The sequence below is a fragment of the Sus scrofa genome, chromosome 12, assembly GCF_000003025.6.
Source record: "Sus scrofa isolate TJ Tabasco breed Duroc chromosome 12, Sscrofa11.1, whole genome shotgun sequence".
NCBI classification, from domain to species: Eukaryota; Metazoa; Chordata; class Mammalia; order Artiodactyla; family Suidae; genus Sus; species Sus scrofa.
The window spans coordinates 36465248-36492321 of record NC_010454.4 but is presented as its reverse complement, the minus strand read 5'-3'; the positions used below and the strand labels follow the sequence as shown (position 1 = coordinate 36492321).

The 27074-nt window shown below is 37.3% G+C and overlaps 1 protein-coding gene across 1 annotated transcript in view; it reads right to left on the bottom strand.

Annotated features, from left to right (window-relative positions):
- INTS2 (integrator complex subunit 2) overlaps positions 1 to 27074 on the bottom strand; it is a 62201-nt gene that overhangs the window by 4272 nt on the left and 30855 nt on the right. Inside the window, exons 16-21 of the mRNA XM_021067302.1 lie at positions 14108 to 14212; positions 11997 to 12161; positions 10339 to 10540; positions 6445 to 6570; positions 3527 to 3725; positions 116 to 367 (exon numbers count right to left, since the gene is read on the bottom strand). Coding sequence (XP_020922961.1) covers positions 116 to 367; positions 3527 to 3725; positions 6445 to 6570; positions 10339 to 10540; positions 11997 to 12161; positions 14108 to 14212 — 1049 coding nt within the window. The remainder of the gene's footprint in view (positions 1 to 115; positions 368 to 3526; positions 3726 to 6444; positions 6571 to 10338; positions 10541 to 11996; positions 12162 to 14107; positions 14213 to 27074) is intronic.

The following is a 27074-nucleotide window of genomic DNA, read 5'->3' as shown; positions in this document are numbered from 1 at the left end:
AAAGGACCATGATCAATTCTGCGACCTCCTGTTTTTGAATGATTCCTATTTAGCAATTCGAAACTACCCCCCAAAATAAAGGTCAACCATAAAGCATCATTCTTTGAAACCAGACCTGAAAGTGGACAAGCTTAGCGATGTTGGGATCCGCAATGTACATTTGGTGCAACAGACAACAGATAAGGCACTGAACTTCACGAAGGTTACAGAGCAAATTGTCTTCTCCTTCCTCTAGTCCCTTATTTGGAGAGCTGGCAGTAATAACACTTTGAACATTCCTTAGCGAGCTGTCTGGATTGACACCCTTTGCCCTCTCTTCTTCAGTAGGTAAGCAAATCTCCAAGAGAATCTGGACAGCTGCACTATCCTACAAACAAATAAAATACAGTGAATTTACGAAGTTCATGAGAGTTTATTTGAAACCAAATCTGATTTTGCTTTCACATGAACACATGTGATTTAAAAAAAAAACAAACAAAACTGTTTCTTACCAAAAAAACCCCAAACAAACAAACAAACAAAAACAATGAAAAGCCAAGAGGTACTTCTAAGAGTAAAGTGAACAATCTATAGGGCAGTGGTTCTCACCTTTTTTAGGATTATGAACCCTTTTAAGAATCTGAAGAGGAATTCACGGTGTGGCACAACGGGATGGGTGGCGTCTTGGCAGCACTGGGTTACAGGTCTGATGCCCAGCCCAGCACAGTGGGTTAAGGATCCGGCATTGCCACAGCTGCGGCTTAGGTCATGACTGCAGCTCAGATCTGATCCCTGGCCTGGGAACTCCATCTGCCAGCTACAAGGCGGCCAAAAATGAATGAAAAAAAAGAATCTGAAGGAAACTACATGTTCTCTCAGTATAAAAATTTGCATTATGTAAACAAACATATTGCATCATTTCAGGAAGGTCCCATATCTCTAAGGTAGATCCATGGACTCCAGTTTTAGTCTAACTACTAAAAGAGTATTCCAGTTCAAGGTCATCTAAAACTGGCCCCAGGCAAAAAATCACTTCTCCCAGAATCTCCTTTCCTTCCTCCTAAAATTCCTACTCTCCCCAGGATATTATCATGTATTCCCCTCTTTTCTCACCTCTGAAGATGGTGATTAATATTTAATGCTTAAAAGTCCGCTGTGGCTCAGCGGGTTAAAAACCTGGCTAGTATCCATGAGGATGCAGGTTTGACCACCTCTGGCCTTGCTCAGTGGGTTAAGGATCCAACATTGCCTGAGCTGTGGTGTAGGTCACAGACGCAGCTCGGATCCAGCATTGCTGTGGCTGTGGTGTAGGCCAGCTGCTGCAGCTCCAATTCAACCCCTAGTCTAGGAATTTCCACATTGCCACAAGTGCAGCCCTAAAAAAAGAAAGAAAAGAGAAAAAAAAAAGCACTTTTCCCTTTTAATTTGAAGATGGGCTCTTTCCAAAATCTTTTCCACCTGCACAACACATTGGTGCTTGGCCTATAAGCCAGAGTGTCATTTCATAGAAAAAGTTTATTGAGGGGTGATCTACTTGATGCCCCTACATATAAAAGAGAGCTAGAATCACTCTCATTTAGCAGGAAGGAGGTAAGAAAAAATGAATATGTAACACGTGTTTCTGAAACATAACCACTGCATAGGATAGAAGAAAACAATTATTCCAACTGTTTAAGAATTTGATTATAAACTAAGGTTAGCCTTACATCATAATGATTTTTTTTTTTTTTTTTTGTCTTTTTGTCCTTTTAGGGCCACACCCACGACATATGGAGGTTCCCAGGCTAGGGGTCGTCGAATCAGAGCTGTATCTGCCAGCCTACACCACAGCCACAGCAATGCTAGGTCTGAGCCGAGTTTGCGACCTACACCTCGGCTCACGGCAACTCCAGATCCTTAACCTACTGAGCAAGGCCAGGGTCAAACATGCAACCTCATGGTTCCTAGTCAGATTTGTTTCCGCTGTGCCATGAGTAACTCCTATAATCATTTATAAAGTAAACTTTATAATCATCATTCTTGATCTGGGGGGGTTGGTTTTGGGTTGTTATTATTTTGTGTGTGTGTGTTTTTTTTTTTTTTTTTTGTAGACTATGGAGCCAGGCTGCCCAAGGCTTGAATCCCAGCTTCCCCACTTACTAAATGTATAACCTTGAGCAAGTCATTTAACTTCTCTGGGTTACATTTTCCTAAACTATAAAAATAGAGATACTACTCCACACCTCATAGGTTGGTTGTAAAGATTAAATGAGTTAATACACATAAAGAACTCAATAGCACCCAGCATTTAATAAAAATTATATAAATGGTAGCTTTTACCATCCTCAATTCCTTATCTGAAACTCTAAAGGTCAGATTTATTTTAGAATTCGTACACTTTTTCTATATTATTATATAATTCCTCCAGCAGAGACTATGGCAGCACTCTAATTAAACATATTACCATTGCTGAGGCAAAATATACCAGTATTCACATTAAGTGGGAAAAAGGCCATAAATAGCTTCACATCAACTGAGTGAAGTTTTGTCACAAATGAGGTCACATTAGGGTCAGGTTTTTCTGCCAACTTAATTACCAAAAAATGCTTCAGTTTTCATAGCCTTTTGGATTTCTGCATTACAGATAAGGGATTGTGAATCTATGTTATTACTCTATTCCCCTTGTTGCCAATGAAAAATTGCAGAAAAAAAAAATTTTTTTTTAAGGGCCACACCTACAGCATATGGAAGTTCCCGGGCTAGGGGTCAAATTGGAGCTGCAGTTGCCGGCCTATGCCACAGCCACAGCCATGCCAGCTCCTTAACCCACTGAGAGAAGCCAGGGATCAAACTCACATCCTTACAGACACTATGTCTGGTTCTTAACCCGCTGAGCCACAATAGGAACTCCCAGAAAACAAACTGCAAACTAAGAAAACATTTCTACTTTTTAAAGACCTCAAATTTCTTAACATTCAATCATTTCATATGTCCTACATTAGTAAAAAATTACTAAGCCTTCAGTAAATTGTACATTGTTATAAAACTTTTCTAAATATGAAATTTAACATCTTATACTGTCATACTATTTATCAGTGCTCAACATTTTATTATATATATATGTTTCTTATTGTCTCCATTTGTTTTTTTTCTGTTTGATTTTAAGATACAAAAGTCCTATATTTTGTTAAAATGTAAATCTCATTTAAATGGCTATTCAATTAATATCATGATGATTATTCCTGATGTTAATAATGTAGTCCATTTGATATTCAGCAGCAAAAGAAACACCATTATAGGAATTCCCACTGTTGCACAACAGGATCAGCTGCAGCACAGGCTGCAAACTGTGGCTCAGATCTGATCCCTGGCCTGGGAATTCCACATGCCACAAGATGGCCAAAAGAGAAAAAAAGAAAAAAGAACACCATTATATATACATTCGGTAATTAAAAATGTGTAATTTAAAATGCATAATATATAGAGAAGGCATAATATACCACCTATTGAAGTGATTATATTAACAGGGAAGTCCTCTGCCCTTTTTGACTAAATTGTACTTTATTACCTGAGCAGCCAGTAATGCATTTTTCAATTCTTCTCTGGTAACTTCTGGACCATCGGTTTGTCCAACTAAACCTATTGTATTATTCTGAGAAGGCCTATCTTGTTCTGCCGTTTCCTTCAGATGAGCACTAAGGTAAGCTTTGGATGCCAGAAGGTATCCATTCAACATGTGTAGAGTAATATCCATCAGTGGGGGGCATCTCAACAAAGAAAAAAGAAAAGAAAAATACATGAGAAAAGAAGATAAATTTATAAATTATTATTTATAAATAATTACAAAAACCTATTACCTGAAAACATGAAAAGAGTAGAAAAGTAACATTTTTCCCACTGAAATACTTACTCTCAAAATGAAAGCTTAATATATATAATTCTCTATATTTCAAGGTTGTCTGAATAGTATTATCTATTTCATCTTATCAGCTAAAATCAAATATAATGTCTACCCTCGAGAAAAAGCATTCCTTTCCACAAAAAAAGTCACTACCTATAAATCTCTTAGATATGAGCCTGCAAAGCAGCTGCCATCAAAGAGAAATAGTCTATTATTGATAAGATGAAGGAGACTAGAATGTTTATTCTTTCTACTCCTATTTATGCTTTGGAGCTAGACAACTCTATTCCAGGAATGCTTCATCCACTTGACAGTATGTTATTTACTGAACCTTAATTTCCTCAATTATAAAATGAATAATTATTCATTCCCCCGAAGTTGTTATAAATTAAACTTAAATAAGAATAGATAAAAGAATGCAATGTACAAAAGGAAACAAAAAAAGATAAATTAGTAACCACTATAATTTTAGAAGCCAAGCTCTTAGAAAAACCTGACAATGCCACTTCTCTGCCTATCACAGATCGAGCATGTGTGCATTAACAAGCAGTACAGATTTGTTTTTAATTATTAAACACTGAAAATAGCCTAAATGTCCATCAATGTGCCAATAGTTTTTCTTAAATGTCCAGATTTTCTACCATAAACATGCATGGATTAACAGTGAAAAAAAATATCAATGGTTATAAACACCTTCTGTGGCTCAATACCAAAAAAACAAACAACCCCATCAAAAAATGGGCAGATCTAAACAGACAATTCCCAAAAAAAGACATACAGATGGCCAAAAAACACATGAAAAGATGTTCAACATCACTCATTATTAGTGAAATGCAAATCAAAACCACTATGAGGTATATAACCTTACACCAGACAGAATGGCCATCATCAAAAAGTCTACAGACAGTAAGTGCTGGAGAGGGTGTAGAGAAAAGGGAATCCTATTACACTGCTGGTGGCAATGTCCATTGGTGCAACCACTGTGGAAAACAGTATGGAGATTCCTGAGAAAACTAAAAATAGAATTACCATTTGATCCAGCAATCCCACTCCTGGGCATCTATCCAGAGAAAACCATGACTTGAAAAGATACATGTACTCCAATGTTCATTGCAGCACTATATACAATAGCCAAGACATGGAAATAACCTAAATGTCCATGGACAGAGGAGCGAATAAAGAAACTGTGGCACATATACACAATGGAATATTACTCAGCCACTAAAAGGAAAGAAATACGGCATTTGCAGCAACATGGATGGACCTAGAAATTATCATGCTAAATGAAGTCAGTCAGACTGTGAGACACCAACATCAAATGCTATCACTTTACATATGGAATCTAAAAAAAAAGGACACAATGAACTTCTTTGCAGAACAGATACTGACTCACAGGGTTTAACAAACTTATGTTTTCCAAATGAGATAGGCTGTGGGGTGGGGAGATGTGCTGGGGTTTGGGATGGAAATGCTATAAAATTGGTTTGTGATGATCACTGTACAACTATAAATGTAATAAAATTCATTAAGAGAGATATATATCTCTTAATGGTTAAATAAACCATGGCAATGTTTCCCAAAATTGAAGATAAGAATTGCCCAGAGTATTTATTTAAAAAGAAAAGAAAAAAAACCCCTAAGCTCCACCAGACATTTTTTTCTTTCTTTTTTGGCTGCCACACAGCATGTGGTTCCCGGGCTAGGGATCACATCCAAGCTGCAGTTGTGATCTATGCCGCATCTGCAGCAACGCCAGATCCTCTAACCTAGTAGACCGGGCCAGGGATCAAACGTGCACCTCTACAGTGACCTGAGCCACTGCAATCAGATTCTTAACCCAGTGCACCATGGGGGAAACTCTGAGAACGGTAATTTTTTTTTTTTTTTTTTGTCTTTTTAGGGCTGCACCCGGGCATATAGGGGGTTCCCAGGCTAGGGGTAGAATCAGAGCTACACCTGCCAGCCTACGCCACAGCCACAGCAACGCAGGATCCAAGCCACATCTGTGACCTACATCACAGCTCACAGCAACGCCACATCCTTAACCCATTGAGTGGGCCAGGGATCAAACCTGCGTCCTTATGGATGCTAGTCAGATTTGTTTCCACTGAGCCAGGACAGGAACTCTGAGAATAGCAAATTTTTTTAAAGCCACACACACAAAAATATCACTTATGTTTTTCAAAATCACCCAAAACAAAAAAGTAAATATTTCTATTTATAAATTTGTAAATACATAGAAAGTAAAGCTACATACACACCATTATGACATTAAAGTTTGCTCTGGAGATGGAAGTAGATTGGTCAAAAGGGGCCAAAGAAGAATTTTGCTTTAAAAATACAGCATGTATATATGAGACAATAAGACTTTCCACTGTACATTTTGTTAATCACATATTAAATATTAAACCAAATATAATAGTTCTGGAGTATAAAGAACCAAAAAACAAAAACAAAAACCTCTCAGGTCATACTGCCAAATTATCTGTAAAGATACTAAGATATAAGCTTAAACTGAACTTCAATTTCCTTTGACTCTCCAAAGCATAACTCTATAGTAAAAATGAAACTCAAATGACACATACCTGTATACTCTCTGATCACATCTTAGCACAATGAGAGGATCTATCATCAGGTCATTCTGAGTATACTTTTGCTGCCGTACAAACTTTATTGAAGGTTGAAGGGCATTAACTGTCATAACCCACAGCCTGATGAGAAAATAATAATCACATGTTTAAAAACAGCTGTATCATAATTGAAACCTGCAGCCATCCAATTCCTTTTACCTTAGAAAGAGATATTCAGGAAAACATTAGAGAACAGGTGCAAATGAATTTGGAAAAATTAAAAACTATAGAAATCTAACCTATTATTATGTTTCTAAAATGAAGATAAAAGAATAAACACAAAGTAGTTTCAAATATCTTCACAGTTGTAATGGAATAATCATGGCATATAAAATTAAAATACAAATGAAAACCTCAGTTATATGATACTGGCTATATGACTCTGTGTAAGTCATTGAGCCTCTCTGAACTGTTTCTTCAACTGTAAAACAAGAATATAATACCTGCAAATGAAATGGTATCTGCCAAAGCACTTTCTAACTGCCCCCATAAATTACATCACTGTTCAATATTTATCATCATAGAATCTCAATATGAAATGCCACTTTGAGATGAGACCGCAACAGACTATAAGCATGGTCACTAACCTGACTACACATCAGAATTACGGAGGGATATGCCAATATGGGGGGTATCTGATCTCTTTCCGTGAAGCCCAGGAGTCCACTAGCTCTGCCTCTCACACAGAGCTTACCAACTCTTAAACATGAGCAGACAGCCAACAGTCATCAGACATTTACAGAAAGGAAAGCTTCTGCTTTGAAAAAGATTAAAATATATGAACAGAAAGAAAGGAAAGCCAAAGAAACAGAGAGTGGAGGGATGAGAAGAAAAAAAGTTCTTAAATCTATAATTAATATTCCTAAAGGATAAAATATTTTGTATAAGAAACAAGAACAGGAGGAGTTTATGGATATTCAGATAAGAAAGAGCTCTTAGAAATTAAGACTATAACAGAAATACTTTAAATGCAAAGGAAAGTTGAGAGGATAACACAGGCGGCATTTCTGCAGCACCAGGATGCAGGTTCGACCCCTGACCCAGCACAGTACATTAAAGGATCAGCATTGCCACAGCTATGGCTTAAGCTGCAATTGCAGCTGGAATCTGATTTCTGGCTCAGGAACTGCATTTTTTTTTTTTTTTCTTTTTTGGCTCCCCAGCAGCACACAGAGTTCCTGGGCCAGGGATCAGATTCGAGCTTGAATCTGATCCCTGGCCCAGGAACTCCATATGCTGTGAGGCAGCCAAAAAATAAAAATAAAATAAAGTGAAAAGATAACACAAAAGGAATATCCAGAAAAAATGTATTCAAAAGGTAAATTTTAAAATAGAGGAGAGGAGTTCCTATTGTGGCTCAGTGGTAATGAACCCGACGAGTATCCATGAGGATGTGGGTTTCATCTCTGGCCTCGCTCAGTGGGATAAGGATCTGGAGTTGCTGTCAGCTGTGGTGTAGGTCACAGATGAGGCTCAGATCTGGTGTTGCTGTGGCTGTGTTACAGGCCGGCAGCTGTAGCTCCGATTAGACTCCTAGCCTGGGAAGCTCCATATGCCACAGATGTGGCCCAAAAAGCAAAAAAAAAAAAAAAAAAAGAGGAGAAAAAAATAGAAGAGAAAAAAGGAGAAAATCAGAGTAAGTTCAAGAGGTTTAAAATCCAAATAGCAAAATACAAGAAAATTGAGGGAAGTAAAGCATTGAAAAGAAAATATCCTAGAAGGAGTTCCCCAGTGGATCAGCAGGTTAAGGATCTGGCATTGTCACTGCTGTGGCTCTGGTTACTGCTGTGGTGGAGGTTCAGTCCCTGGCTCAGGAACTTCTATGTGCCCACAGGCGTAGCCAAACAAACAAAAAGGAAAAAAAAAAAAAAACTAAGAAAATATCCTGGAAATGAAGGCATCAACATTAGTCCCCAGATAAGAAAAAAGGCCAAACTAGTGCCCAGCACCATGAATTTAAAAGACCAAAATGTATCATCATGAAATTCAGCAAACAGTGAAAGAAGAGAACTGAAAATGTTCTTGAGAGAAAAAGCAATGGTCACATACAAAGGATTGGGAATCGGTATAACACTGGATTACTTAGCATTAAGTAATTAGGGAAATTCTAGTTCCTTCAATAGGATAGAGCCTTCAAAGTTATAAAAAGGAAAACTGAGTGTGAATTCTATTCCTAGGCTAAATATCAATCACACGTGTGAGGGGAAGAATAAAAACCTTTTCACATATGAAAGTTTTTTAAAAAAGTTTCCCAAACACCCTTTCTCAGGAAGCAAGTTGAGTGCGAGTTCCATTCGCTGAAATAAGGAACTAAAACCCAGAGAAAAACATGGAATCCAACCAAGAGTCAAAAGCAGTTCCAGCTGGCTCCTGTGTACGTCCCAGATTGAAACACAAGGATGGAAAGCTCTGAAAGGAAGGTTTCCAAGAAAAAAATGTTACTGATGTGTTACCTGAGTGTGTTAAAACTAACTGTAATGTAAATTTCCCGTCATTGATAGAGTTGAGGGTGAATTAGCTATTGACACACACAAAATACCTTGAACAAATGGAAAAGAGGCAAACATCTCAGGGTTTATGTGGGGTGTTGAGGAGGAGGCAGCTTTATGAGAGAAATAGTAATCAAAGGATATTGCACAGACCAACTATACAAAACACTTATACAGTCATAATAATACGCACACTGAGTATTTTTTTAACCAAAAGTTTTTATATAACTGTTGGGAGAAATGGAGGAAGAGACACTATGTGTTCGGGGAAGATGTGTTCCATTTTCATCTTGTAGAGTCGAAAGATAATTTCTAAACTGGAAAGTAAAGAAATCACTGTAATTATAAGCATATGATCGTGATATATGGTGGGATATAAATGCCAGAATAAAGAGAGAAGAGCTGAAAATAGTTGTCTCTGGGGAGCAATTGTCCAAAATGGGAAAGTGAGGTCAGACTTTATGCCCTATGTAACTTATGTACATTTATTAATTTGATATAAGTAAAAAATAAAATTTAGAAGTATAAATATTCCCTGACCTACTGCATCAAAATCTCAGTTAAGTTAGGCCCAGTGTTTGTTTTTAGAGCTAAGTATTTTTGATGCAGTCTATGGACCAGCAGAGACCCATTTGATTAAAGACAATATAATGATTTCTAGGAGTTCCCATGTGGCGCAGCAGAAACAAATCGGACTAGGAGGCATGAGGTCGAGGTTTGATCCCTGGCCTCACTCAGTGGGTTAAGGATCCGGCGCTGCCATGAGCTCAGATCTGGCGTTGCTGTGGCTGTGGCGTTGGCTGGCAGCTGGGGCTTCAATTAGACCCCTAGCCTGGGAACCTACATATGCCGTGGGGGTAGGGCCCTAAAAAGACAAAAAAAAAAAAAAAGAGAGAGAGAGATTTCTAAATTTTGCTACACATTAAAATCACCTGGGGAATCCTTGAAAAAAATACTAATGCCTGACTCCCACCCGCAGACACTCGATTTAACTGAGGCGGGTTACAACGTGGAGATCAGGAGGTTTAAAAGCTTTCCAGCTGATCTTAACACACAACAAAATTTGGAACCACTGCAATGACACAAGACACAATGTTAATCTAATCAAATTAACCACAAACGACTATACATAGAACTCTCGCTTTTAAAGAACTTTCTCAAGTTGGAAATACCTTAAGGTTTCTTAAGATAAAGTTTATTCTTTTTCCTTAAAGTTACAGCAACTCTTTAATAAGTCGTTTTCAGAAATGATTTATATTGTCAAAAAGTTAACAATTTTTTTCAACATTTAGGTTTAGGCTATTATATATAATCACTGCTATACATTTATCTATTACATGTAAAAATACACTAAAATTACCTTCTAGGCATCACAGTATTAAGAACCATCCACAGTTTATTGACTGTTTGAAGAATTCGCCGTGGAACCCCTGAATTCAACAGCTGATTCATATTAGATGTTAATACTTCTGCATACGGTATAAGTTCACTAGCGGAGAGTAGAGTCAAGTGTTCTAGAATCTGCATCACTTGTGTGTGACTTACTGGGACAGCTGAAAATGCTAAAAGGAAAATTTAGCAGTCATAATTTAAATGCTATATGGCTTACCAAATAGGAAGTAATATTCTCTATCACACTATACGCCACATAAATTAAAAATATATATTGTTTTTAAAAAAGTATATTACTTTAAAAAAAGTAAAATCCTAGCCACAGTTTTGAGTACACTTAAAATTAGGCCCTTAAGGAAAATTCATGTTCAAGGGAAAAAATTCTAAAAAAAAAAAAAAAAAAAAAAAAAAAAAAAATTCTAAAAATTAAAATAAATAAGATAAATGAAATAAAAAAAAAAAAAAAAAAAAAAAAGAAAAGAAAAAAAAAAAGAAAAATTCACGTTAAAAGTTATTTCATAAAGAACAAAAAAAATCTCATTTTTAAAATGACATTAATGACACTGACCCAAAGACAAATGTGATTTCCTTAGTGATTCACAATGACTTTAAAAATTGAAACAGGAGTTCCCATCATGGAGCAGCGGAAACAATCCGACGAGGAACTATGGGGTTGTGGGTTCGATCCCTGGCTTCGCCCAGCGGGTCAAGGATCTGGCGTTGCCATGAGCTGTGGTGTAGGTCACAGACACAGCTTGGATCCCGAGTTGCTGTGGCTCTGGTGTAGGCCAGTGGCTACAGCTCTGATTAGACTCCTAGCCTGGGAACCTCCATATGCTGTGGGTACGGCCCTAAAAAGACAAAAAAAAAAAAAAAAAATTGAAACATAAAAATAAACCTAAGCATGGCTTTCAGTAGCAACATTCTTTTGAAAAATTCAAACTTCTTGACTTCTTTCTCCAAAGATTAAACCTTTATGGGTTGTCAGCAACCAGCAAATTGCTGTTAGTAGAACCATGCTCTAGAACCATCTCCTTCAACAGAATAGTCACAAATCACCTCTGACTACTGAGCACTTGAAATGTAGCTAGTCCAAAATGAGATGTGCTTTAAGCAAAAAATATATACCACACTGCAGAGACTCACAATGGAAAAACAGTAAAACATCTCACTAATAGTATTTAATATTGACTACATAATAAAATGATAATATATTTGATAAATTAGATTATACAAAATAATTATTAAAATTAATTTTGTCTGTTTTTACTTTTTTAATGTGGCAATCTATAGAAAGTTTAAAACTATGTGGGGCTCGTGTCATATTTCTATTTGACAGTGCTGATCTAGAATATTATCCAATAATAGCAAATACACTGTTCTAGTCCATGGCACTTATTCCTGACCAGTTTTAGGACCTTCCCAAAACCACATGACCTGTTAAGTGATATAAGACCTATGAGGCACATGTCAGAGAGAAATAGTAAAACTCCTTAAACTCAAGAGAATTACTATATTCACCAAAATACTGCTATATCCCCAGGGAAATTCTCATGCTTTTAAGATTTCAATGAGCCCACCTCTTTGTACTACTAAAGGGGTAATAGGAGTATCAACTTACTATACCTTCTTGGAGTTGTTTAGGAGAGTGGTTTTTGGCGTTATTAGTCAGGAGCATTCGCCTTAACAGGGCGTCAGTCCCTGTGATTTCTTCTTCACAGATCCAATCATCCACAATGCATAAGTGTGGGTAGTTAGTTGCAAGGAGACGTAGTAAAGCAGAATGCAACCCTTGAAAATTAACAAGAAACCAATGGAGCCTTCATTTTAATCATCAAACTCTTCTCTCTTCTCCTTCCCCGCTCTCTCCTCCCTTTCATTTTCAGCAAGCCAAAGGAATATGTACTTCTTATGCATGCATGCTACAGTTTGAGAACTTCTGGCCAGTAAGTCAGTCAAAGAACCTACTTAAAAGAAAGATCCCTAAATGAACTGACACACAGGAAGCTGGAAACCACTACTTTAATCAAAAGTTCTTATGCTTTCTTCCACTTTATCCCAGCATAAAAGTCTTCCATTCGGAAGAGTTGTCTGTCACAGCAGTAGTTCTGAGTTGAGTGGGAAGGAAAGAAAAAGAAGGCAAAAGAATGTTCACTGGGGGAGATCATCTATGCTTTGAAAAAGGCCTCCCTCAGAAACTCTAATAGGAAAACATATCCTCTTCTCCAACCTGGCTAAAAATCACTGCTGTAGATGGGTACAATTGAAGTTGTCTAAATGTATACATTATATTTTCTAATTTCACCCTAATATCCTACAAGGTAAGCAATACTGTCTGTATCTAACTGTAAGGAAGTAGGTTGAAAGATATTTATTAAAGTTCCAAAGTCAACCAGCTAAGTATGTCCGCCCACCCAAGTAGTACTGATAATAGCCACAAGAGGGTGCCTTTGTCTTCTTTTAAGAAGGGTTAAGGAAGTTCAAAGGGTTTGGGAAACCCTGCTTTGACTAAATCTAAGTCTTGTTTCTAAACTTTTGCATATAGTGTAGTCTGATTATTTATGATTATTGTTGTGTAATATCAACAATCAGAAAATAAATGATGATACTGTAAAAATGCCTATTTAGATATATGCAGAGCACTCTGTTATCTACCTAACAAATGTTGTAATTATACAACAATTATCATCATCTCCAAAGCTCTAAGAGTATTGGTAGTAGCAAAAGTACTTTAGATCCAATCATCCCCTTCTTATGCAACTTATATCAAATCAAACCACTGCTTAGTCTCAATAGGGATTAAGTTCTGCCTTCCTTTCTCATAGGAACTGCTTAAAATAAATGCATCTGTTTGAAAAAAAAAAATACTGTAACAATCAAGAGTAGTATTATTTTAAAGTTTAAATGCGCAAGTATATGTATAATCAAGACTATCCCAAAACAGTCACAAAAATGACTGTTTGCAATAGTGCAAATTAATCTACACAATCTCTTCAATAACAAAAACATTAGTTTCCAAATGCTGCCAAATATAACATTATTTCTCTGGAAAGAGATTATGCAAAGATATAAGTAAATAAATGCAGATATCTGTCTAAAGAGAACCAAAGAAAGCTCATCTTCACCCCTGAAACCAACCATAACAAAGAAAAAGAAAATTACAACTTCAAAGAAATAAACCAAAAAACAAAACAATCATATACTCAAACATAAAAAGGTGTTAAATTAAGAAAAAAATTAAATTTCAAGAAATATTACTGTATTTCTATTTGATAGTTTTATAGCAAAAATATTGTAGTAATTCCATCCTATGGAATTTTATGGAGCAATAAAAACAAGGTAGTGAAATAAGATTTCCAAGACTCCAAGAGAAAACTGAAAGTCTCAGAAGAGATGGAGTAGAATACCATTTGGGGTTTAAAAAAAAAATTTATATATGCATATTAGTTTCAACCATATGAAACTGTATTTTTGTAGGTCAAAAATAGTTGAATACCTGTAATTTCGTATGGTTCAACCTGTAGAAAAGAATGTCTGAAATTACACACCAAAATAAAACAGCTGGGGTGCTGGGGTAAGGCGTGGTTTGCAGGGAATAAGACTGTGAGGGAAGTAACGAGGAATTTCACTCAAACTGGGTTTTCAGCTTTGAGCACCTATTGAACTTTATAACCTAATAAACAATAGGTATTTTTTAACAATAAACATTAGCAGTGAAAAGCAAATAAAACAAATACCTCCCAACTCCTGCTGCAGCCCTTGAGCCTGCCGAATAAGGAATTTGATGGGAATCTGATCCATTAAAGACGATGAATATGATTTGGGCTTTCTTTGCATAGCAGCTGTCAGTCAAAGATACAAAATGTAGGATGAAGTGTCAGAAACAACAGAAATCTTAACCTTCAACACAATGGGAACAAAAACAATATCAAACTACTTTTTTTTTTTTTTTTTTTTTTTTTTTTTTGCCAAGCCCTTGGCATGTGGAAGTTCCCAGGGCAGGAATCAAACCCAAGCCACAGCAGTGACAACACCAAGTTCTCAACTCTCAACAGGTAGGCCACCAGAAAACCCCAAACTACTTTTAATTCACTTCGTCTATGAATACAGCTCATAAAAGGTGAAGAATCACTACCAAAATAGTGAGTACACAGGAAGAGAAAGAACATTCTTAAGGGCAAGATCTGGGACTGAAACTGAAAATGCTGGGGAGAAAAATCATGAGTGAAAGAAGCCACCTGCAGAAGTACCCTATGCATTTTAAAAAAAAAACATAGCAAACAAACAAACAAAAACTCTTAGAATTCAAGACTTCCAAATACAGTGTGACCTCATGGCTTAAAGCTTCATGATGCCAAAAGCCTTAGTTTAAACATATTATACGTTACGGTAGTGACTCTTTTTGAAAAAGGTGGGAAATATGAACAACTTTCTTCTCTCACAACTTCTACCTTCAGCTAACAAGTCCATCCTTTTCTTTTTCTTTTTAAACAAATCCATCTTAATTTCTCTTCTTTCTCTGCTAAGTCAGTGCTTATACATCATTTATTTAAATAACTATTATAGCTCAACTTCCCAGACTCCATTTTCTCTTCCCTTTAATCCAACCTTCACACTGCAACCACAGACCTCTTGTTTAAATTCAGATTTGCCCAGATCATGCATTTCTGGCTCCATGCTCAAAAACCTTCCATGGATTCTTTTTTTTTTTAATTTATTTTTTTTTAATATTGTAAATATTTTTTGAATTTTTTAAATTGTTATTTCCCCAATACAATTTTTTTTCTACTGTATAGCATGGTGACCTGGTTACACATACATGTATACATTCTTTTTTCTCCCATTATAATGCTCCATCATAAGTGACTGGACATAGTTCTCAGTGCTTTTCTTTTTTTTTTCCTTCCATGGATTCTTAAATCCCACAGAGTATAGGTGCTTGCTAATCAATGATATCATTCTCTGTTTCATCTCCACCATATGCTAAATGCTTGACACACATAACATTCCAAGGTACTTTGCTTGTACACAACAAAACTAAATGAGCATCTCAACTAGGGTGTCCATAGTTTGAAAGGCATATTCGATATATTTATTATTTTGCAAATACAAACCACACAATGTAAAGCTCAACAGATTTTTACTGGATGAAGATAAGAAGTATATGAGTGCAAGTATTAGAATAAAGGTTGAGAATCACTGCCAATACAGATCATACACCTCTTGATTAGATATAATCCCTCTACAAATTAATAAATTAGCATCCCAGTTTTCCACTCCAATCTTTCATGAATTGAGTAAAAACGTGTCTCAAAAAACAGTTAAAGGCGTTTCTTCATGGCGTGGAGGGTTAAGGATCTGGCTTTGTCACTGCTATGGCTCTGGCTGCTGCTGCTGAATGGGTTCGCTCCCAGGCTCAGGAACTTCTACAGGCTGTGGGCTCAGCCAAACAAACAAAGCAGTTAAAAAAAAAAAACAGAAGTTCCAGTGACAGTCAAATCCTGGTTCCAGCACTTCCTATGGGAAGTAGTTGTAGCAAGAGCAATTAGACAAGAAAAAATAAAAGACATCCAAGTCGGAAAGGAAGAAATAAAACTGTCACTATTTGCATATATCACATTGTATAGAATACCCTAAAGACTCCATCAAAAAGCTGTTGGAACTAATAAACAAATTCAGTAAAGTTGCAGGATACAAAATCAATACACAAAAATCTGTTACCTTTCTATGTACCAAAAACAAACAATCAGAAAGACAAATTAAGGAGTTCCTGTTGCAGCGCAGAAGGTTACAAACCAACTAGTATCCATAACAATGCAGGTTTGATCCCTGGCCTCCTCTTTGGGTTAGGGATCTGGAGTTGCTGTAAGCTGTGGTGTAGGCTACAGAATTGGCTTGGATCCCGCATTGCTGTGGCTGTGGCAATAGCTCCAATTCAACCCCTAGCCTGGGAACTTCCATAAGCCACAGATGTGGCACTGGATTTAAAAAAAAAAAAAAAAAAAAAGCATCTAGGAATAAATTTAATCAAAGGGATGAAAGGATATATACATATTGAAAACTATAAGACATCACTGAAAGAAATTGAAGACACAAATAAATGAAGAGATAATCCATACTCAAGGACTGGAAGAATCAATATTGTTAAAGTATCCATACTACCTAAAGCAATCTACAAATTCAATGCAATCCCCATCAAAATTCCAATGGCATTTTTCCAAAATCCTGAAATTTCTTTTTTTTTTTTTTTTTTTTTTTTTTGGCTTTTTAGGGCCACACCTGTAGCGTATGGAAATTACCAGGCTAGGGGTCAAAATGGAGCTGTAGCTGCCAGGCTACACTACAGCCATAGCAATGTAGAATCCAAGCTTCATCTGCAACCTACACCACAGCTCTCACCACAACACCAGATTCTTAACCCACTGAGCAAGGCCAGAGATCAAAACCCCATCCTCATGGATACCAGTTGGGGTTCGTTACTGCTGGGCCACGATGGCAACTCCCCAAATCCTAAAATTTCTAAGGGACATAAAAGAATTCACATAGCCAAAGCAATCTTGATAAAGAACAAAACTGGGGGCATAAGTGATTTCAAACTCTATTACAAAACTAAAGTAAATGAAATAGTATCCTACTGACATGAAAACAGACACACAGATCAATGGAACAGAATAGAGTCCAGAAATAAATCTATACCATTTATGGCCAATTAATCTGCAGCAAAGGAGAAAAGAAAATACAATGGAGAAAAAACAAAGGAGAAAAGAATATACAAAGATTCTCTCTCATTGTAGTTGATTAACATTGCTGTGTTAATTTCAGGTATTACAGCACAGTGATTCAGTTTTTTATATAACCCACATCCTCGGGGATGGTAGACCCCTAGCCTGGGAACCTTCATATGCCGTGGGTGTGACTCTAGAAAAGACAAAAAAACAAAACAAAAAAAAAAATGGACAAAAGATCTGAATAGACACTTTTCCAAAGAAGACATACAGATGTCCAACAGTATACGAAATGATGCTCAGCATCACTAATCATCAGAGAAATGCAAATCAAAACCACAATAAGCCATCACCTCATTCCTATTCCAAGGACCATTATCAAAAAGACAATAAATAACAAGTATTGTGGCAAGAAAGTAAAGAAAAGCAAACCCTTGTGCACTACTGGTGGGAATGTAAATCGGTGAAGCCAATATGGAAAATAGTATGGTGTAAATTATTGCATTTGGAATGGATAAGCAATGATATCCTGCTGTGTCGCACTGGGAACTATATCTAGTCACTTGTGATGGAGCATGATGGAGGATAATGTGAGAAGAAGAATGTATATATATGTGTGTGACTGGGTCACTTTGCTGTACAGTAGAAAACTGACACAACACTGTAAACAAACTATAATGGAAAAAATAAAAATCACTAAAAAAAAAAAAAGAAACAAAAAACAGTATGGAAGTTACTCAAAAAATTAAAAATAGAACTACCATATATGATCCAGCAATTTCATATCTGGGTATTTAACTGAAGAAAACAAAAACACTAACTTGAAAAGACCCATGTACCCTCAATGTTCACTGCCATGTTATTTCAATCTAAATGTACACTAATGAGTGAAAGGATAAAGAAAATGTGATACACACACACACACACACACACAATGAATATTATTCAGCCATAAAAAAGAACGAAATCTTGCCATTTGTGACAACATGTATAAAACTGGAGAATATAATGCTAATAAGTCAGAGAAAAACAAATACTGTATGATCTCTTTTATATGTGGAATCAAAAAAAAAAAAACCACCACCAACAAAAAAGATACATACAGAAAACTGATTGGTGCTTACCAGAGGGGCAGAGGATGAGTAGAAGAAATAGGTGAAGAGAATCAAAAGATACAAAGAGAAAAAAAAGCAAAAAAGAAAAAATAAATTCAATACTAAAAACCAGTCTGCAACCACAGTTCTGTGGCCTATCTTAATGCACAAAATAAAGAGTAAAAATGGAATATAAACTGATATTTTTAAGATACATTGACTATAGCTATGCAAAGTGCATATATATATATATATTAGTAAAGGTGGATTATAATGAATAATAAAAATGTTTTAATATTTTTAAAATAATAGTATGTATGTTAATAATATTTAAAATAATAATATATATATAGTTCTAGTGACAGTCAAATCCTGGTTCCAACACTTAAAACTAAAGGAAGTTACTTGGAGCTCCTGTCGTGGCTCAGCAGCAACAAACCCAACTAGTATCCGTAAGGATGCAGATTCAATCCCCAGCCTCACCCTGTGGGTTAAGGATCCAGCATTGCCATGAGCATGGTATAGGTCAAACTTGGCTCAGATCCCACATGGCTATGACTGTGGTGTAGGCCGGCAGCTACAGCTCCAATTTGACCCCTAGCCTGGGACCTTCCATATGCCATGGGTGCAACCTTAAAAAGACAAATAAGTAAATAATAAATAAAGTCATGGAGTTCCCGTCATGGCTCAGTGGTTGGCAAACCCAACCAGTATACATGAGGACGCGGGTTCAATTCCTGGCCTCGCTCAGTGGGTTAAGGATCTGGCGTTGCTGTGAGCTATAGTGTAGGTCACAGACACGGCTCAGATCTGGCATTGCCATGGCTGTGATGCAGGCCAGCAGCTGTAGCTCCTATTCAACCCTTAGCCTGGGAACATCCATATGCCAAGGATGCGGCCCTTAAAAAGACAAAAAAAAAAAAAAAAAGTTTTAAGGCGTTCCCGTAGTGGTTCAGTGGGTTATGAACCCAACTAGTATCCATGGGAATGAGGTTTCAATCCCTGGCCTCAATCAGTGGGCTGAGGATCTAGCATTGCCTTGAGCTGTGGTGTGTGGGTCACAGACATGGCTCAGATCACCAGCTGCTGTGGCTGTGGCACAGGCCAGCAACTATAGCTCCAATTCAGCCCCTAGTCTGGGAACTCCCATATGCTGCAGGTGCAGCCCTGAAAAGCAAAGCAAGACAAAACACAACAAAAATAGTTTTTAAAGCAAACCAGGCTGTTTCATATCCATTGCTTATGCTAATGCTCTTCCATCTGTGCAGTTTCCTTCTCCTTTAGCTGGAATAAGTAAACTCCTACTAATCCTGAGAAGTTCAACTAAGGCATTAGTCCTCTGAAAACTTACCATGTCCTTCCAACGACAATAAGTTATACTTCACCCAACTTTCTTGCCCTCCCTCAATGCATAAATTCAACCTGGTATTTTTTTTCTTTCTTTCCTTTTTTTTTTTTATTTTTTTTTGGTAGCAGCATGCAATGGTTTGATATGGGTTCTCAGTTCCCAGACCAGGACTGAACCTGGGCTACAGTACTGAAACTGCCAAGTCCTAACCATGAGACCAACAGGGAACTCCCAAAGATATTCTTAATCTTTCAGTAAAAGGCTAAATTATAATTATGAAAGGCTTCTGAGAAGATCAATGGTTTTATATTTCGACACAAGCAATCACATTTCCAATTTTCTTCCAATGTATATGGCTTTCAAAGACTGAAATGTAACTGTAACTTTTTTTTTTTTTTTTTTTGCTTTTTAGGGGCACAGCCGTGGCATATGGAGGTTCCCAGGCTAGGGGTCAAAGCACAGCTACAGTTGCTGGCCTACATCACAGCTGCTGGCCTACATCACAGCCACAGCAACGCCAGATCTGAGCCATGTCTGCCGGATCCTTAATCCACGGAGCGAGGCCAGGGATTGAACTCACAACGTCATGGTTCCTAGTTGGATTCATTTCCGCTGTGCCATGACAGGAACTCTTGTATAATCTTTTCTTAACAGATCATTGCTGGTTATAGGAAAGGTACTGACATTTAGTTTGGATTAGTCAGTCTCTGAATTTCTTTGAGTACCACTTAAAAAAAATTTATCACGTAAATACTTTTTTGGCAGTTAAGATAATATGTTTGGTCTACATGTAACTCATTGTATAATTAATATCTTTATATTTCTGGAATGGACCCTGCTTGCTCTGGGTATGTTATTCTTCTAGCATGGTGCTAGATTTGATTTGTCTTTTTTTTTTAATATGACCTTTTCCCATCTATATTTAAACAAGTGAAATTGACCTTTTTCCCCTTTTTTTTGTTTTGTTTTTTCAGTTTTTTTGTTTTAGGGCTGCACCCTTGGGACATGGAGGTTCCCAGGCCAGGGGTTGAATCGGAGCTACAGCTGCTGGCCTATGCCAGTCATAGCAATACCAGATCTGAGCCACGTTTGCTACCTACACCACACCCCACGACAACACCGGATCCCCAACCCACTGAGTGAGACTAGGGATCGAACCCACAACCTCACGGTTCCAGTCAGATTCGTTTCTGCTGAGCCACAACAGGAACTCCTCCCCTTTCTTTTTTTTTCTTCCTTTTTTCCTGGCTTTGGTATCAAGTTTACACTAACTTCATAAGTGAATTAGTTTTCCATTGGACTGTTTTAAGGATTAAAATGTTAGAAAAACTATGGGCTATGTAAATAGTGTTTAAAACATTTCCAGCAGCAGTAGTTCCAATTAGACCTTTAGCCTGGGAACCTCCATACATCATGGGCGTGGCCCTAAAAAAGCAAAAAAAAAAGAAAGAAAAAGAAAAAAAAAAAAGATTATACAGAACCTATATAAGTAAAACGTTATTGACAGACATTTTAAAAAAAAGCTTGAATAAATTCACTCAGTCAAAAACATTTATTAGGAGTACCTGCTGTGGCACAGTGAGTTAATAACTCAGCTTGCCTCTGTGGAGGTACTGCTTCAATCTCCAGGCCCACGTAGTAGATTACAGATCCGGTGTTGCTGCAACTGTGGCATAGGCTGCGGCTCTAGCTCAGATTCAAACCCTGGCCCAGGAACTTTCATATGACCCAGGTATGGATGAAAAGGAAAAAACAAAAAACATTTATTTAAGTGACTGATTGATTGGTTGATTGATTACTATGTACTGAGTGATATTCTACATGCTAGAAAGGGTAGCAAAAAAACACAAAAATCAGGGAGTTCCCATTGTGGTTCGGCAGGTTAAGCAATCGACAAGTATCCACGAGGGTGTGCATTTAATCCCTAGCCTTGCTCAGCGGGCAAAGGATCCAGCATTACCGCAACCTATGGCGTAGGCTGCCGATGGGGCTGGGATCTGGCATTGCTGTGGCTGTGGCTGTGGCCTACAGCTGCAGTTCCAATTCAACTCCTAGCCTGGGAACTTCCATATGCTGTGGGTATGACCCTAAAAAGACAAAAAAAAAAAAAAAAAAGATTTCATATTCTTAGCTGAAAAAACAGTATTGTAAAAATGTAAATTTTCTCAAAATGTAAGCTTAATATATTTCTAATCAAAATCTCAATATAATTTTCTTCTGTGGAATTTGACAAAATTATTGCAAAGTTCATGTGAAAGATTAAATTGTGAGAATAGACAGAAATACTGAACATGAACAATAACGGTGAAAGGAACTAGAAATATCTGACATAAACAAGAAAATCCAAAACCAGACCTAGGTTTATAAGAAAACTTTGATATACATCAGAGCAACTTTCCAAAGTAATCACAAAATGACAGATTATTCACTATGGAACGTTGGCAAATAACAAATTACCAAAAAATGCAATAAAATCGGATCTACACTGCATACTTAACATCAAAATTAAAGGCATACATAAATTTGTGTGTCTTTTTAGCGCCACACCCATGGCATATGGAGGTTCCCAGGCTAGGGGTTGAATTGGAGCTATACTTGCTGGCCTGCGCCAGAGCCACAGCAACACCAGATCCGAGCCGTGTCTGCCACCTACACCACAGCTCAGAGCAACCCTGGATCCTTAACCCACTGAGCAAGGCCAGGGATCGTACCTTCATCCTCATGGATGCTAGTCAGATTCGTTTCCACTGAGCCATGACGGGAACTCCCGGAAAACAAATTTTTAAAATGAAATAATAATGCCCCAAGAGGAAATACAAGTGATTACTTACATAATGTTAGTACCTTTCTTTCAAAGAGTTACCTCTCCATAAAATTCTATAATTAAAAAACACCATAGGAGTTCCCTGATGTTCAGTGGGTTAAGAATCCAGCTTTGTCACTGCTGTGGCGTGGGTTTGATCCCTGGCCCAGGAACTTCCACATCCCACGGGTGCAGCCAAATACATACATACATATATACATACATACATACATACATACATACATGAAAACACCATAAAGAAATAACAATGCTATGGAGTTCCTGCTGTGGTACAGTGGGTTAAGGATCTAGCATTGTCTCTGTGATGGCACAGGCTGATCCCAGGCCCGATGTAGTAGATAAAGGATCTGACATTGCTGGAGCTGCATCATAGTTCACAGCTGCAGCTTGGATTCAATTCCTGGTCAGGGAACTTCCATATGCTGCCAGTTCAGCCAATTAAAAAAAAAAAAATCAATACTGCAAAATAATTGGCATACCTTACACAAATGCCTTATATAAAATGTCTATAATTCAGACGACTGAATTAAGAAGATGGGGTATATACTACTCAGCCATAAAAAAGAACCAAATAATGCCATTTGCAGCAACATGGATGGAACTAGAGACTATCATACTAAGTGAAGTAAGTCAGAAAGAGAAACACAAATACCATATGATTTCACTTATATATGGAATCTAATACAAGGCACAAATGAACCTTTCCACAGAAAAGAAAATCATGGACATGGAGAACAGACTTGTGGTTGCCAAAAGGGAGGGAGAGGGAGTAGGAGGGAATGGGAATTTGGAGTTAATAGATGCAAACTATACTCTTTGGAATGGATAAGCAATGGGATCCTGCTATATAGCACTGGGAACTATGTCTGGTCACTTGTGACGGAGAATGACAATGTGAAAAAAAGAATGTATACATGTATGTGTAACTGGGTCACCTTGCCGTGCAGCATAAAATTGACAGAACACTGTAAATCAGCTACAATGGAAAAAATAAAAATCATTATTTAAAAAAAATGTCTATAATGGTATAACCTACCCGGAAAGCAATATGGCAATTCATTTTTTAAATCTTATAATTCAAAATCTTTGATTTAATAGTTTTGCATTTGGGAATCTATCCTAAGGACAGAAATAATTATACCTGCATACAGAGCTTGCTCAAAGGATATTCAAACCTTCACTGCCTATAATGGCAAAAATCTGGAAATAACTCAAATATCCAACAATAAGGAATTTATTAAGTAATGATACATATTTATGAATATTATACAGCTATTAAAAATCATGCTTCAGGAGCTCCCATCATGGTGCAGTAGTTAAGGAATCCGACTAGGAACCATGAAGTTGCGGGTTCGATCCCTGGCCTTGCTCAGTGGGTTAAGGATCTGGCGTTGACGTGAGCTGTTGTGTAGGCCGGCAGCTGTAGCTCCAATTAGGTCCCTAGCCTGGAAACCTCCATTTGCCGTGGGTGCGGCGGCTCTAAAAGGACGAAAAGACAAAAAAAAACAAAAAACAAAAAACCATATATTTGATTCCAACTTTGTGAAAGTTATCATATATGCAGACTGAAGGGTTCTGGGGGTTCCTGTTGTGGCCCAGAGTGTTAAGAACCCAACTAGCATCCATGAGAATTCAGGTTCAATCCGTGACCTCTATCAGTGGGTTAAGGACCCTGTGTTGCCGCAAACTGTGGCACAGGTCACAGATGTGGCTCAGATCTGGTGTTGCTGTGGCTGTGGTAAAGGCCCAGCAGCTGCAGCTCTGATTTGACTCATAGCCTGGGAACTTCATATGCCACAGGTGTGGCCCTAAAAAGAAAAAGGAAAAAAAAAACCAAAAAAAAACTGAAGGGTTTTGTAGCAAAACTCTATGGTGACCACCTGTGGGCAGTAGAACTGTGGATGGTTTATACTTTGGTCTTGACTCTTTTCTCACTTCCTTAATTTTCTTCAGTAAACTCACTTTTAAAAAATGTTTTATTTTAAAAACCAGTTCTTTTACATTAAGATATGGAAATAATTAGGTAAATAATGAAATACGTTTAAAATTCTTATACTATTATTCTACAGTACAGTCATTTAACTGTTAGAACCTTTTTTGGTCAAACTTGATTTTACAGCACTGAAACTTCAAGCTGCTAAAAAATCACATCTGCTAATGTTTGCTTAAAGGTTTTAGCACTTTGAAAGAGGCAGTTGGAGTTAACCTTCTTCTGGAAAGAAAATAATTATCAAGTGCAAAGAAAACCTTCAAGTTCAGGGATTTAGAGCCAGTGAACATTATAGTTTCCAAGACCACAGGATGTGTCTTGTTCCACTGGTAACAAGGAAGGAAATTTCACATGAAGCAGGGCAGAGGCAGAAAAGGCAGCCAGCTCTTATTTTTAAATGAAGTTAAGCCTGAGGGACAGAGTTAAACAAGTAATATTTTTAGCTACTTAATTGTGAGATTATGTTTAAGAACAGATACACAGTTCCTCATACGTTCAGTATACATTAGTTTGTTCTTAACTTCAAATGCATCTAAAAATAAGCTGCTCGACCTAGTAATAAAGTCTCCAGCTGTAATGAACAGGAAAACACTTTTTAAAGTATAAAAACTGGGAGTTCCCACTGTGGCTCAGCGGTAACGAACCCGACTAGTATTCATGAGGACGCGGGTTCAATCTCCGGCCTTGCTCATTGGGTTAAGAATACAGCATTGCCGTGAGCTGCAGTGTAGCTCGCAGATACAGCTCAGATCCTGCATTGCTGTGGCTGTGGTGTAGGCTGGCAGCTGCAGCTCTGATTTGACCCCTAGCCTGGGAACTTCCAAATGCCACGAGTGAGGCCCTAAGAAGACAAAAAAATAAAGTATAAAAACTAGAATTTTAGAAAAACCTAAAAATTCTCCGTAACGTCCCCGTTTGTTGGCCAAGACCTTCAAATCCAGGCTGAGCTGTACTCAAGTTAAATTAAAATCCTTAACTTTCCAATTGAGATCCATCAGATTATTGTACAAACAACAGTAGCTTCACAGGACACATGACTGAACTGAGCACATCACTGGGGACTTAGGATATGTAATCTTTAAAGATTCTTCTGGTTCTAAAAATTCTAAGTGACTTGTTGATTCAGCATGGTATACACACAAAAGTTGGCTATACTGGTCTCAGTATTTTCTGTTTAAAAAAAAAATGTTTGTAAGAATGAAATAACGCCATACGCAACAACATGGGTGGGCCTAAAAACTATCATACTAAGTGAAAACAGACAGAGAAAGACAAATGTCATATGTGATCATGAATATGTGGACTCTCATTTAAAAAATGATACAAAGAACGTATTCACAAAACAGAAACAGAATTCAAAGATTTTGAAACCAGACTTACGGTTACCAGAGGGGAAATGTTGGGGGGAAGGATAAATTGGGAGATTTATACATACACCCGCTACCATATACAAAGCAGAGAAGTAACGAGGACCTACTGTATAGGGAGGGACATCTACTCTCTACTTCGTAGTAACCTACGGTGAGAAAAGAATCTGAAGAGGAGGAGCTCCCGTCGTGGCGCAGTGGTTAACGAATCTGACTTGGAACCATGAGGCTGCAGGTTCCATGCCTGGCCTTGCTCAGTGGGTTAAGGATCTAGCGTTGCCGTGAGCTGTGGTGTAGGTCACAGATGCGGCTCGGATCTGGCGTTGCTGTGGTTGTGGCGTAGGCCAGCGGCTATAGCTCTGATTCGACCCCTAGCCTGGGAACCTCCATATGCCGTGGGAGCGGCCCTAGAAAAGGCAAAAAGACAAAAAAAAAAAAAAAAAAAAAGAATCTGAAGAGGAATGGATATATATATATATATATACGTAACTGATTCACTTTGCTGTATACAACATTATAAGTCAACTATACTCCAATAAATTTTTAAAAAAATAATTTTTTCTAAACATCAATTTAAATAAAAATTAAGGCTGTCTTTTGGCCCTCTGACACAGTGTTAATGGTCTGAGTTCTCCCCAGAATACCTCCATGTAACTCACGCCTCTACTAATTATTAAATCATAAGCAATGGACCTAGAAATTATCATACAAGTGAGGGCAGACAGAGGAAGACAAATATCCTATGAGATCACTACTATGTGAAACTAACAAAAAATGATACAAAAGAACTTACAAAACAGAAACAGACTCAAAGATTTTGAAATCCAATTTTTAGTGAACCAAAGGGGAAATGTGGGGCAGGAGGGATAAATTAGGGGGTTCGGATTGACATATTCGCACGACCATACATAAAATAGATAGGTGACAAGGACCTACTGCATAGCACAGGGTGAGCTACTAAATACTGTGTAATAACCTATTTGGGAAAAGAATCTGAAAAGGAACAGATAAATGTATATGTATAACTGATTTACATTGCTGTATACCTGAAACTAACACAACTTTCTAAGTCAACTATAGTCCAATAAAATTTATTAAAAAGAAAATCACAATTGTCATATTCCTTAAGAGAATTTATTTTATGTGGATAAAAGTAGGAGAATATTATCTACTGATTATTAGCCCATCTTGTCCCTAATATGGCAAAAAGTATAATTATAGTTGTGGGCTATCCTCTATATAACCCTAACAACCATAGTCAGGAAAGAAAGCAACAGAGAAATTCAAAGTTTATTTAAAATACAATACTTCAGATAAATAAAAGAAACTGATCTGCCAAACATTGAAAAGTAACTT